Below are 14,651 nucleotides of genomic sequence, written 5' to 3'. Positions count from 1 at the left end.
CAAACCAAAGCATTCACACAAACTTTGGTGGAACATGTATTATGTTTTTACATCCAACCTAGCATTAGTAATAAAACTGGGGTTGCATAACAAAATTACAATATAGGTACATTTGGTGCACTTTTATATGACATAGCTGGAAATGATTGACATTTATCTGGATAAGCTTATTTCAATAGGTTCCAGGGCTTCTGAATGATTTTGGCATTTGGATTTTGTATAGCAAGTGACAAAAGTTATGCATGTATTGACTGACCCATATCTAGCAGATGTCATTGGTTCCTCTAGGAACTTACCTCTCCACTATATCTCCCTATATCTAATAGTGAATCAGGATAATTCCTTTCTCTAAATTCTTCTGCATTTCATTAAGATGTGTAGCGTGAATTTGTCTCACATGGGATTGAATTGTCACTTGGTTGAGGTGCCCAATTAAAGAGATGTAAAGCTGGACCTGATAATAATTATCTGTAGGCCTGTGATGACAACAGCTTAGGGGCATTTTAGAACTCGTTATAGTGCTGGCGGTGGGGGACCTTCGAAAGTGGCCACATACATTACTGCCTTCTCCAGCACATTACCCAACCCCGGGTAGCTCTTCAGAATGTTCTGCACCATGAAATTGAGAATGTGCGCAAAGCAAGGCACATGGGTCAGTTGGCATAAGTGGAGGGCACCCAGCAGGTTGTCACACACAACATTTCTTGCTCAGAGATGGCAGGAATGAACTACTGCTGGACCTGAGCCTGGAAGCAGGGATATGCTTCAGGGGTGGCTCATTACTACCTTGCCCTGGCAGCACAGCAGCAGAGGAGGAGGAAGCAGAAGCTGAAAGGGGTTGTGAGAAGGCACCTCTAGCCCTTAGGGGAGCTCTCCTGCTTGCACCCTGGCCAGCTCTTATCAGGGTAAGCCATTCTGCAGTATAAGATGTACCAGGCATGACTGCTGGTCCATGTGTCCGTGGTACAGTACATCCTGCTGCCGACAGTGTGGTCCAGTGAGAGGGACTCATTATCCACCCCCTGCTGGGGGAGGGCAGGGACAGACTTCCTGGCAAAATAATGGTGGTTGGGGATCCACCAGCTAGGGACAGTGCAAGCCATCAGCTGGAAGAATGGGGTTGTGTTGACCAGCTGATAGGGCAGCAGCTGCACAGCCAGTAGCTTTGCCAGCAGCTACTGAGCCTCTGTACTTGGAGGTGGCTGAGGGAGAGAGATTCCTTGTGGGCAAAGAACTGTGGGAGGGTAACCTGGCGTGACAGGGGCCTCACAGGAGATGACAATGTAGAGGATTAGGCAGAGGGGGCTGCAGAAGAAGTAGAGCTGTAGAGTGACTGCCTCAGCTCCTCACTTGCTAGCTCCCCATCCCCTGAGGAATAGGAGGAGAAGGTGGACAGGAAGCACAACTGCCCAGTGTCCTGTCACTTTGGTGCTGCCACCACATTATCCTGTGATGGTGTTTTATATGGGAAATTAAAGCTGAAGTTCCCTTATGTGACCCTGGCTGCCCCCTACAAACTTTCTGCTGGCACACCACTACTGCTCTTAATCCTCGGTCTGGCATGTAAGAAATGCTTACACTGTGCAGGTCTCCAAACAAGGTCACTGCACAATTCCAAATATTTCATTGCATTTTTTTTATTGTAAATACTTTATTGCACACTTTTATTATATTTAATATTTGTATTTTTTTTTGTTTGTCTATGTAAAGTTGGGAAGAACACGGGTCAAAAAAAATTTAATTACGGTAATGATGCTTCATTGTTATATATTATGTTACATGTGTATAACGGCTTAAAGGAGAATGCAAGTCAAAATGTAAAAAGCATACTGCCCAATAGTCCTCCTATTGTTTAGTAAAAACGCCACACTTTTGGCTCACCTAATCAAATATTTACTCAGTCACACTTACTTCACATTTTCTAGAACAGGCAGCCATCTCTAAGGTATTCTCCCTTCCTTTCCCTCCTTGCTTCATACTGCACATGTGTTTCATTCCCTCCCCCCCTCCCCTCTGCCAGATCCGCTTCTGATTGGCTGGTGGGCATGTGTAGCTCAGAACAGGAGATAGGATCAAGTTACACACATGCTCAGAGAATAGGAAGGCTGCCGCTGGCACCTACAGGAAGGGGAGAGAGATTTCAGTGATGTCACTGTAGGCTTCACACTGCTGTAGGCTGCCAGCACCATATCTCAGAGAAGCAAGCAGGGATCTGGGAATTTAGATATGCAGTAAGTACTTAAAAAGAATGCCTTTAGACTTACTTTTAATTTAGATTAACCTTTCATTGTCCTTTAATGAAGAGAGAGGAGCATGCTAAAATGGTGCCCATCAGCACATTATTTTTATTTTATAATTATTTTGTTTAAGAGATGCTGATACAGGAAGAAAGCAAAGAAAAACTTAGTCATTGCTATTGAACATCCTCAAACTGAATACCCTGGACATTTTTCACTTGGACCTAGAACTGACAATCTGTCAGTATATAAAAACTGGAACTCAAGTATATGTGGATTTTGTGGATCACCAGATTGCAGGCAAATTGCAGGTACCAGCAGGAGGACAGATGAACTGTTTAGCAGTGAATGAGGTTAAAGATGATTCCTTAAATCATAGGATAGTCTGCAGAACCATCTTTTTCCATTGCCTAGGTTGCTTTGCAGAAGAAGTGTTTTGGCAATTCAGTTGTTTGCCAATGTGAAGGACATAAATGCTTGTTATGCAAAGGGTCAAATGCCATGGTTCCAAAATCACATAACATATATGTAAGTGCAGTAGAATCTACTGTATGTTTCTATAATACTGTATGATTATATTTTTTAATATCACTTTGTTAATAATGCAAACTGCTGCGCAGGACGCAAAATCAGCAAAATTAACAGGAACAAATGGTCTATACATTTGATGATCCGTATTGAATCATTTAAAATCCAATAACTGTCATAGGAAAAGTTTTATGCTTTGGCAGCATTGCATTTAACAAATCCTACAAATAACTGTAGTTTCACAACTCCAAAACTTTGTGTTTATACTGATCTGTCACAGCATGGTCAGACCTCCCCACGCTCTTCTCTTACACCACTAAAACATCTTATTACCAACAAACATGTCCAGACTAGGTGACATTGACAACAACTAGATGTCACCGTCGGTAAAAGGGATAAATACTTCAGGTATCATGAACAACAATGATTGACAAATATTAATTACTGAGCAGTTTCGTCATTTTATTGTTGACATATGAATTAACCTAAAAGGCATTGCAGTTATTAAAATAACAACAAAAGCTGCATCTGCTGCTGTATTTCAGCAACTGAACATTCTTGTAAGCTCTTAAATGTATTAAAAATTAATTTGACTTCAAATAAGCAGTTTGTAAAGTCTGGATGACCCTTGTTTACCCTTTCTGTACCTTGTAATGTTTATTTTCAATATGCTGAGACATCTTCCTCCACCTCTGACTGCTACACTGTATAGATCCATACAAACTCCTTGCAGTAGAATGAATCAAGGTAGGTCCTCTTCTGGTGAAGATTTTATTTTGGTCCTGCAAGACAAACTGAAAATCTGGCTCTGTTTTCCCACCAGATCTTCTCTGTTTACAGGTTTGGCTCGAAGGAGGGGGATTTAAGGTTGTTATATTTAGACAGTCTTATTATGATTATAACACAAACATTTCAACAATAATTATGGAATGTTTGCCATGGGGGTAAAGATTCTTCATCAGAGGTTATCTTGGCTATAATAGGCACACTAGAAAGGATTTTTAAAGCATTTGATAGTTGTATATATAAGACTTCTTCTATAGTGATGGGCAAAATATTTTGTCAGGCATGGATACGTGGCAAATTTCCGTGTCACCATTAGCGGACTTTTTCGCTAAACAAATGAAAAAGTTTGCCACAGAAAAATTAGCCACACTCCAAAAATTGTCAAAAGAATTGTTGCAGGCATCAAAAGAATTGTCGCGGGCAACAATTTAGTTTTTTTGGACGCACAACATTTTCAACGTTCCTCAAATTTTTCACCGTTTCGCAAATCTTTTGAAAGATTCACAATTTTTTTCGGCAAAGCGAAACAGTACAGATTCACTCATCACTACTCTTCTCCCTTCATGGGACTTGCCAATGGTACCTACTGTATACTTAATGTGTTTCTTGATTTATTTAATTTATTAAACCTCTTATGGGTTTCTAGCCTTGATGGAATCTGTTAGAAGAAACTTGCTAAAATGTATTTCTCATTTCTGTCTTTTTAAATATTGGGGGTGGGTGTGGCCTTTGGTCATCACCCTTACCCTTACGTCATATCACTTTTACTATTTAAAGTTCCATGATACTTACTGATGTCTGCCTATGAATAAGTGCTCCAAACGCACGAAACGTGTCAGGCACTCTTTGTTTTTAAACATGATGAAATAAAGCTCGGATTTTAACAGATCCCTAGCGTCCGAAAGTGCTCGATGTCCTTCTTCCAACTTTAATGGTACCGCCGAACCTAAAAGAAACACTGATGTTGATCCATCAGCAATAATTGCTTTGGTATTCCCAAGCAGGGGGATTTTGAATTCTGTGTTTCTCCCTGAAAACTCTGCTGCAGTATGTGTTATGCACCATTATCCTAGCCTGACAGAAAATAATAATGCTATTTTATTATAATAAAAGGGTGCAGTTAGGAGATGCCAGTATCAACACTTGGTTGCATTTTAATTTTAAGTATTCGACCATCTGTCCCTCAATATTATTTTTATATTTTATATAACGTCAACATGTTACTCAGTGCTTTACACAGATGGCTTATCAGGTATGATATTTTTGCCCATGGTAGTCAGATGCCAAAAAAAGTGAACAACATATAAACATCTTCTAAATATCTTGATGAGTTAGAATATTCAGTGTTTTGCTTAATTTTGCCAAGCATTAAATGTCATTTTATTTTCGAGAAAGGAAAAGAGAATCATGCTCAAACAAGTTTTGGCATGATAAGTGTCAGAATATCTTGGTCACAACAAAGTCAAGCTTGAAACCAAGAATGCACAGAAGCAAGGACAGCATGTGCCATGACCTATTCATATGACAAGAGGAACGGCGACACACAAGGTTTTATAGAGAGTAGTTATGTGGATGCATCGAAAGAAAGCTGCGAGCAGACAAACCACTGACAGGTTAATTAGCACCGCTTGTGTGGTTTGGAAAACAGAGACGCATTTAAATTTGTGTACTTGGTCATTTCCTGTAGTCAATCACTTCAACACTACTGACTCGGAGTGTTAACATTTTGGTTCAGCTTTTGATGAGAATGACAAAATAACAAATGTCACAGCCTAATCCCTGAGATGAAAAAAAAAAAGAAAACATTATTGTGGATCTTTTAAGTTCTTTTAAGTACTACTATGACTACTACTACTACTACTAATACTAAAAAAAAGGGCAAAGAAAAATATAAATAAGATAAATCATATGTGTATGCTTTGTGCTGTTCCTGCAACTAAATACTTTAAAAAGTCCCATGATCATGTCAGTTTGTTAGTTTTTACATCAAACCAAATGTAAAAGTTAGAAATGTACTGGGACTTGAGTTGAGCTTTATCACATTAAGGTTTTGCTTCTAAAAACAAGGGGAAGACTGCAAGGGTAGGTGCAACTAGGTGGAGTCACACGTACAGGGGGAGTTAGCAGCTGGGTGGGAGTCAGCAGAGAGCAGCAGAGGAAAGTGATTGGTGAGGAAGTCTAGTGGCAATGCATTGTGCATAGGAAGATAGGGGGGGAAAGATGGTCGCATTTGTGGTGGTATGACTGGGTGGGGGTTGGTCAGGTAGGGCACCAGTGACAAATAGTATTTAGTGATGAGTAAATTTTTTCGGCAGGCATGGATTTGCAGCGTATTTTCGCATTTTGCCATTGGCAAATTTTTTCGAAAAACTTCTGCAGAAATACACTGCAAAATTAGTTTCATGGCAAAAAAAAGTCATACCCATGTCAAAATAGGAGTGGTTGCGTAAAAATGGGCATGGTTGTGTCAAGAATGTTGCGCGCAACAAAAAAGACGTGCACAATAAAAAAGTTGCACAATGTGTTTTGCTGATTTTTTCGGGACAGATTCACTCATCACTAATAGCATTGCTTTGAGTCAAGATAAAATTTATATCAGCGCCACAGGCTATGGAAAGAAACAACAAAATAACAGAACAAAGCACAACATTCAGTACAAACACCAGAATGTTACAAAACAAATTTGTGTCCAGAACCATAGGAAGTCTATGTACAGATTTTTCTGTGTTTCCAAAGTGCTGTGGCGATTCTTATAAAGTGCTGTAGGGCAAAAATAAGATAAAACAAGGTGCTATAGTGCTTTCTTCAATCATAAAACTCATACGTGGACTTCCCAATCTCTGATGGGATTAGCAATTTACAAGGTTTCTGATATCCAAACAGCATATCAGTACCAATTCCAGTATTATTTTTTTTCCTCTTCCAGAGCCTGTGGTTCTGATCTAGATTTTATCTTGATTTGTTGATCCAGGGGAAATGATGCAAAGAAATAATTCTGGGGGGTTTATTTACCCTTTAATTTTGCATTTTGTTTACTTTTCTTTATATAGTGCTTAATCACTTACACCAACTGAATGCTTCAAAGGCAATCTATATTGACAGATTTATCAAAATGTGAGTTTAGAGTTTAATATATAAAAACTCTCCCACTTTCTATTTATTCCTATGAGACTTTTTAGAAATTTAGAGTTTATTATTTAATAAATGCACTTTCAATGCACTTTAAATCTGCCCCTAAATCTCAGAAATTCAAGTTTGCAAACCTATATTAAAGAGAATGTTTTTTTCTGCAAAAATAGTAGTAGTGATGAGCGAATGTGTCCCGTTTTTCTTTGCGAAAAATATGCAAATCTTTTAAAAGATTTGTGAAACGGCGAAAAATTTGCAAAACTGCGAAAATGTCATGTGAGCCATTTTTCTGATGGCGTGCTCAACTTTTTTTTCTTTACGCGGACGGCCATTTTTTGTTGCACAGTGACGCCTGTTTTGTGAGACAATTCACCAGTGGCTAAACGCAGAAATTTGCCACAAATCCATGCCTACATCACTACAGACAATTTGAATCTTGAATTCTGATACATTTTAAATGTATGAATGTTTTAATTAGGTACATTATTCTCCTTGTGCCAGTAATTCTTTATTTGAATAAATAATTACATTACTTTGGAATTGGCAGAATTTTGCACCATTCATTTTATATAAATAAACCACCCCACAGTTTTTTACAGTTTTGCTGGAAGAAATACAGACTGTTATGAGTGACCCCTTGATGTTCTGATGTGCGGCTTCATTTGTGATTGAAATGTAATATTACATATTAAAATCTAACTTTCTCTCTGGGGAAATTAGTCATATTATTTGTTTTAATGGATCTGGTCCTAATGTTTGCCATATATTAGGAAAATACAACATTTTATTAAAAAATAGAGGACCAGAAAATGTGTCAGGCTCAACTTTTTTTTCTCTTTTGCTCTGTCTCATGAAGTTCAGAAATAGTTTCCTTTCAAGTCTTGTAGTCTCCTGAGGAAAAGGGGATAAGGCGATGTGTCCCTGGACAGGATCTATAACTCATTATGTCAATCAAACCCCACTTCAGAGGGGAATAAAGAGATTTGTATCTCAAAGCTGTGCATAACGACTTCTCGCCTTTTCATTTCATATTTATGAGCAGTTTACTTTGAAGTGTTTATCAGGCAATACGCAGAAACATGAGAGAGCTTTGCCTGCAACCATGTTCGAGTGTCTAATCTGTTAAATGCTTACTGAGCAGGCTAGTTCATCTGTGCATGCAGTGTAAAAACGGAGGCAAATAAATAAATGGTTTGTTTTGGTGGCTTCAGAATAGAATTGTTATAGTAATGATGAACAAAACTCTCAGAAACTGTAATTAATTGTAACGTGGGAATCTTCCAAGAGGTGGTTTGATGTTGCACAAAAAATAAAGCAGGCAGTTTGTGGCTTAGAGAAGGTATCAGAAAGTGAAGCGGTATAAAATATACCCTATAAAACAGAAGGAATGTGCATGAAATGATCAGAGACCTCATTCTGCTGGAACAGTTGTGATGAGAGTATCAAAGGAGTAGGATTTTCCCCGACTTTTATTGAGTGCTGTGAATGGCATCATAAAATCAAATCAGATTTATAAAGTGGATGATGTACTTGCACAGAAGAGCTAAGGATGCTGGATTCCATACCTAACATAAATGATTACATGTCCAATTACCTTTATCAAATGATTTTCATGTAGCAGCCTCATTAAACCAGAGGAGGGTCTTAACCTGTCAGACCAAATAGTGTTAAATGTGCTATACAGTACTTCTTATTTCACTTTCAGTCTTCCTGGACGCACCCTCACTGAAAGCCATCTTCATCTTTATATTCATGATACTCAAAGAGGGCAGTCAGGTATGACATTTTAGAGGACTGAGAAAAGTCCCTGGCCAAATTACTGTGCATTTATATTCCTCACAACCCAAAACTAGATATTTTATACTGCAACCCATCACTTTAAACAAATACATCCCAAGTACCCTATTTTTCAAAGTTCAACACAAAACTACATAAAACTTAATTTCATCTACTCTTTGCTACTGGCATTTTAAAATGCCTACAACTTATTTACCATTTCTATATTAAATGGAGTGCATTTTTTAATCATTCTTGAGGTTGCATAAAGGAGTGTATTTCTTGGTATATAGGGGCCTCTCTATTTTTTTTTTAAAGTCAATCTGTGTTAATATTCTATGTTGTGTTATACAGCACTGTGGCATAGGGGTTTGTTTGAATAGCTGAAGAACCTACTGTATAAGGTTAAGAGTCAACTAAACTCAAATATTGGTTAGAAATAATATGCTTTTATTGTACCAGCTTGGAGTACAGTTGTCTTATCAAAGTGATTATTCAGGACTCACAAGTTTCCCATAGCTCTTTTTGGTTTTGCTTGAGGCTCTTTGGTATAGGTTGCCCTTCATATACAGAGTTTTCTTGGAGACATGTAGGCACCTAATGGGTGTACTGAAGTCTTATTAATATATATGTGCTTATTTTCTGCAACCTTTTCGTAGATTTGCGCGATTTGTTTGTACTTTGTGACAAAAAATCGTATTGTCGTGCTGAGTACAAAAGTTTCAGATTCATTCAATCTTAAGTATTGTGACTTTCCTTGGGCCAGGTTTGAGCTTCGGGACTCGAACTCGTACTTTGATGAATGTGCCCCTTGGTTTATTATTATTATTATTATTATTAATACTATTATTATTTGACACCCATTTTCCAGAAGGGTCCCAAATATAGCAGTGCCATTTCCAATAGGTGAATCGTGAGTGTATGGACTTTCTTGTTTGTAATTTCCAAAAGGGGGGCTATTTACTAATGGTCAGATATTTATTTTTTTCCAATTCAGATTATTTCTTAGTGCAAAAAGAGTTGCAATTTTTTTGAGATTTACTATGCACCAAAACTACTAAAAATCCGAATACGACTATTCACCAGCTAAAATTTGTGGGGATCATGTAGAATCCAGTGGCAGATGTCACGTTCCTTCCCTTACCTGGAGGATTCCCTTTGCTTTGAAACTTTAGAGGTTTTTGGATTTTTTATGGTGTTTTTTGTGCAACAAATTGAAAACCTTTTGGCGACTTTTTCCCGCACATACTTTTTAATTTCAGACTTTTTAGTAAATGTCAGACATTCATGGAAATGAGTTTATTCAAATTTTTATTTAGACACACACACATTTTGCCCTCATATATTCAAGGTTTGATTTGACATTCAATTTGCAATTATATTGTAATAACCCTAGGATTTTGCCTTCCTACCTGACCTCATGCCCTACAAGTTTTTATGTGGTAAAATTTCTCTCTGGCTCTTTTTTATAATCATAAATTACATAAATGCACACATTTATTCTCTGTCCTTGCTGGCACTGACCTTATTTTTGACCCTCTTTACAGATGTTCTCAGAAGTGTATATAATACTTAATAATCCTGCTGCCTTGCTAAAGGTCATTGTGTTAACTGAAACATATAGGGATGGCTCAATAAAATCGTCACTGACCTTCAGAATTCCAAAACTGCCTTCTTTTCAAAGAGTTATAGGTTCAAAAAAAAAAAGAAAAAGAAACAACATTAGATATTGGTCACTATGCCTAAATTTTCTGCTTAATCTCCTCTCTATAATAGCAGCTCTATTAATACCCTAAGATCATTAGTGTTTACCAAAATTGTGTTTAATACCAAATAAAATATTAAAATTACTGTTTTGCAATTCTCTTCCATGTAACTCTTTTTCATGCATGATTTGTTCTATAATGATTTGTTCCAGCATGGCAGTGTTTATTTCACTCATTCAGAATTAAAGTTTAGCTTTTCCACTTATACTGTCTATCAGGAACATTTTGATAGGCTCTTATTAAGTTCTGACAAGTGGTCACATTGCAGCTGATGTAACATATGTTATTATTACTTTGAGCACTCATAATTTGGTTATAATTGGGCTTCAGCATTAACTAGTTGGGATCATGCTTCCATTTTATATCAAATAAAATCACACTACAATCCAAGTTACCAAAGATATGTAGTTGGTCTTAACAGCAAAAGGCAGAGACTTTATTCTCAATATTTATTTTTTTAAGATCTGCATTTTCTGCATTTTAATTCACTTGTGCTTTTTATATTCAGATCTTTTAATAAATGACTAGACATTCATAGTTTTAGTGGAAATGAGTTTATTCATAATTCTTTACAAAAAAACTCTAAGGGGACCATTTACTAAACATCTGATTTTTTTTTCTCGATTCGAATTTTTGGTGCTAAAAGCCGCAGAAAAAAGTTGCAATTTTTTCGAGATTTACTATGTGTCAGAATGGATAAAAATCGCCAGCTAAATCATAGCAAGATCACGTAGAAGTTAATGGCAGAAGCCCCTTTCCTTTCCTTGAGGATCCTTCTTTTGTCTCTTTAGAGGTTTTTTGATTTTTTTGTGCAAAAATTCACTGCAGTAGAGGTTTTGGTGCGACAACTCTGATATTTCAAATTTTCACAGCAAGAAATCCGAAAAACTCACAATTGCTGAGACTTTTTCTCACACAAGGGTTGATTCACTAAAGGTCGTTAAGCGTTATCGCATGCTTTTTTGCGTTAAAATTGATGCAAAAAACCACACGATTTGCTAAAGTATTATCACATGCGTTAAGTCACATATCACATGCGCTAAAAACACATGATCGCAAGGCATTAATTTTAACGCATTGCGTTAATTCTCACTCAGAAATAATACTAAAACATGATTCACAAACACTTAGACGCACTAAATATTGCATTAGTCTGTGCGAAAATTAACACCTACTTGGGGCAGGCGATAATTATAGAAAAATACAGTTAATGAGCTTTTGGCAATAAAATATGGACTTTGCAGTGTGATTTATTCAAGTCTGTGTTGGCCCTAGAGTGATGCAGCCTCCAGTTTGCAGGGAAATGGTCACTTTCAGAACAGTAGTTTTCCGAAAGTAATGGCGTGTATGGCTAATAGGGCGTGCGTTAATTAGCATGCGTTGCATCAAATACCGTGTGAGAAAATAGTCCGCGTGACTTAAATAACACAAACAGCATCACGTCTAAATGAATGCAAGTACCCTTTTAGTGAATCGTGCGTTAAGTTGCTAAAAATAAGATGCAATAAAATTTAACGCATGCTAAAAATAACGCTCATTTTAAGGCACCTTAGTGGATCAACCCTACAGACTTTTCTAGTAAATGTTAGACATTTGAGGAAATTATTTCAGTAAAGTTTTTTAATAAATGAGAAATTATAGAGTTTTAGTAAATCTGCCCCTAAAACCACTAAAATCAGAATGATAAATGTGCCTCCATCTGTAGATCACTATAGCCCTATCTACAGTTGCACAGTCTATTGTCCACAAAAATCCCCTAATCATTCTAAATTAGGAAGGCTTCCAAAATTATAACTAGCATTTAAAATGTTATTTTTGTTCAAGTGAAAAAGCTTGCATTTGTCAACACTGAATCTATTTTTCTAATTTGATGTCAAGTGGCAACATCCAGCATAGGACTTTAAACATCAGCTTCATTTATGAACAATCCCTTGTGATACTTGACTAACAACACTGGTTCAATGTCTGTACACTTGACTGGCGTGCATTGCTTTCTTTTAGGGAGCCAGTGGGGTTCTGATTTGTTCAATGACAGTATTTTGATACAGTTGCACAGTTAACTAATAGAACATGCTATTGAGTCATGTGGACTTACACTTATATGTACCTTCACTAAATTGGGCTTCATGTGCTGTAGTCCTAGGCAAACTGCCTCAAGGTTTAATATATTGAATCATCTAGCATTGCACTTTTATTTATTTTTTTTGTAATTTTAAAGTCAAAGCAAACCTAAATGCAGAAAATTTCATTTATTATAGTGTTATACCTTACACCGTACTAGTGATGAGCGAATCTGTCCCGTTTCGTTTCGCAGAAAAATTAGCGAACCTTTCAAAAGATTCGCAAATCGGTGAAAAATTCGCAAAACGGTGAAAATGTCGCGCGTCAAAAAAAATTGTCGCCGTGGCTATTGTTTTGCCGCCCAGCTATTGTTTTGTCACCCGGCTATTGTTTTGTTGCCCGGCTATTGTTTTGTCTCGCGGCTTTTGTTTTGTCTCGCGGCTTTTGTTTTGTCGCACGGCTATACTTGTGTTGCCCGCAACAATTTTTGAACGCGCGCCGAATATTTCCGCGGCAAATTTTTTCATCCGTTTCGCAAAACAATCTGCCAATGGCGAAACACAGAAATTTGCTGTGAATCCATGCCTGGCGAAATGTTTCGCCCATCACTAATGGCTACTGCAGTCATACAAAAATGAATGCAACTTGCACATTGATGCCATTCTTTACAGGTACTTGTGTCCAAAGACAGTCCTTGCACTTATACTCTGCACAATGTATCTGTCATAAATGTGCCCTTAAGTATCTTCATATCAGTTTTGTGTAGACTACAAGCCTAGAGAAGGTTGCTTCAGTAATCATACCAGTAATTAATTTTACATCTTTTGTACATAACTGGTGGAATCCAGTTGGTAGTCTTTAAACATTAATTCGTTTGAATCTCTTTCTAATGCGTGCTATGTTTATCATGCAGGGAATAATTTTACCCTGGCAGAGCTGGGAATCTGTGAGCCTTCTCCCCACAGAAGTGGCTATTGCTCAGATATTGGAATACTACATCAAGGCTATGCCCTAAGTGCACCATCTGATGCTGATTCGGATACAGAAGGAGGACTGTCTCCAGAGCATGCTATACGATTATGGGGCAGAAGCATAAAATCAAGGCGCAGCTCTGGCCTCTCAAGCCGCGAAAACTCAGCTCTCACTCTGACTGATTCGGAGAATGAAAATAAATCCGATGAAGAGAACGGTAGGGTTTTTTTCCTTCACAAAGATTTATCTTGAGGTGTATAAACTGAAAAATGTTCTATAGAAGAAATTAATTATCCTCTTACCAACACTGTCTTAGACAATGTGCTATTACAAACCTGATTAGCTTCCCAATAAAGCATCTGGCTATAAGATATTATTTATAACACCTATTGGTTTTATATATAAAAAGTTAATGTACCTGTGAAACATCCCTTGGATTTTTTTTATGGAGTAACTGTACAATGCAGATGAGCCAGAGCTAATTGCTGTCAGACATAACTAAAGAGTATTTATTGCAGTATTTGTGCGGTTTGTTTTATATACAGCAGCATATTATTGTGATAGTTTCTATGCTTTCCTTTTGCTCTTCGTGATTTTTTCACTCAGATCAGTCGTGGCAGTAAACATTTTTACTAGCGCTAAATATATAATATTATGCTAATATATATGCAGCTTAAAAATATTGTAAACGTATTGAAATGCATTTGGAAATATAATATTTTCATTCCAACACATCATATGAAATGGCTAGAAAATGGGTAGAATATTTGTGCTGTAGAGAATATCAAATTATTATAAAGAGGTAGCAAAAGGTTTTACTGGTATAGGGTCCGTTATCCAGAAACCTGTTATCCCGTAAACCCGTACGGGAAGGCCATCTCCCATAGACTCCATTTTGAGCAAATTATTCTAATTTTTAAAAGTGATTTCCTTTTTCTCTGTAATAATAAAACAGTACCTTGTGCTTTATCCCAACTAAGATATAATTAATTCTTATTGGAGACTAAACAATAACTTTTTAAACTTGATTAAGTTTAAACTTGATTAAACTTGATGATTTTTTTAGTAAACTTACGGAAAGATCCCTAATCTGGAAGACCCCAAGTCCTGAGCATTATGGATAACAGGTCCCATAGCTATACTTAAAAACTGAATTTTAACATAAAGTCCATCTAAGTTATTGTTGATTTCTTCATGAGATGTGACTTCAAAATGATGAATGATAACAGGGAACACTAAAATTAAGGAACAAGTGTAAGCATTTTTCAAGGAAAGTACAGTATAGGACCCAAGGGTATTCCGGATAAGGTATTCCGGATAAGGGGTCTTTCCGTAATTTGGATCTTCATACCTTAAGTCTGCTAAAAATCAATAAAACATTAATTAAACCCAATAG

At 37.0% G+C, this 14,651-nt stretch overlaps 1 protein-coding gene across 1 annotated transcript in view; it reads left to right on the top strand.

Annotated features, from left to right (window-relative positions):
* LOC116409708 (teneurin-2-like) overlaps positions 1–13,672 on the top strand; it is a 145,823-nt gene extending 132,151 nt beyond the window's left edge. The window contains exon 3 of the mRNA XM_031898792.1: positions 13,197–13,672. Coding sequence (XP_031754652.1) covers positions 13,197–13,507 — 311 coding nt within the window. The 3' untranslated portion in view covers positions 13,508–13,672. The remainder of the gene's footprint in view (positions 1–13,196) is intronic.
* Positions 13,673–14,651: the final 979 nt, after the last annotated feature.

The sequence above is a fragment of the Xenopus tropicalis genome, chromosome 3 (assembly GCF_000004195.4).
Source record: "Xenopus tropicalis strain Nigerian chromosome 3, UCB_Xtro_10.0, whole genome shotgun sequence".
In the NCBI taxonomy this organism is placed as follows: domain Eukaryota; kingdom Metazoa; phylum Chordata; class Amphibia; order Anura; family Pipidae; genus Xenopus; species Xenopus tropicalis.
Note: the sequence above shows the minus strand (reverse complement) of the source record. Positions and strands in the feature narration are given on the sequence as shown.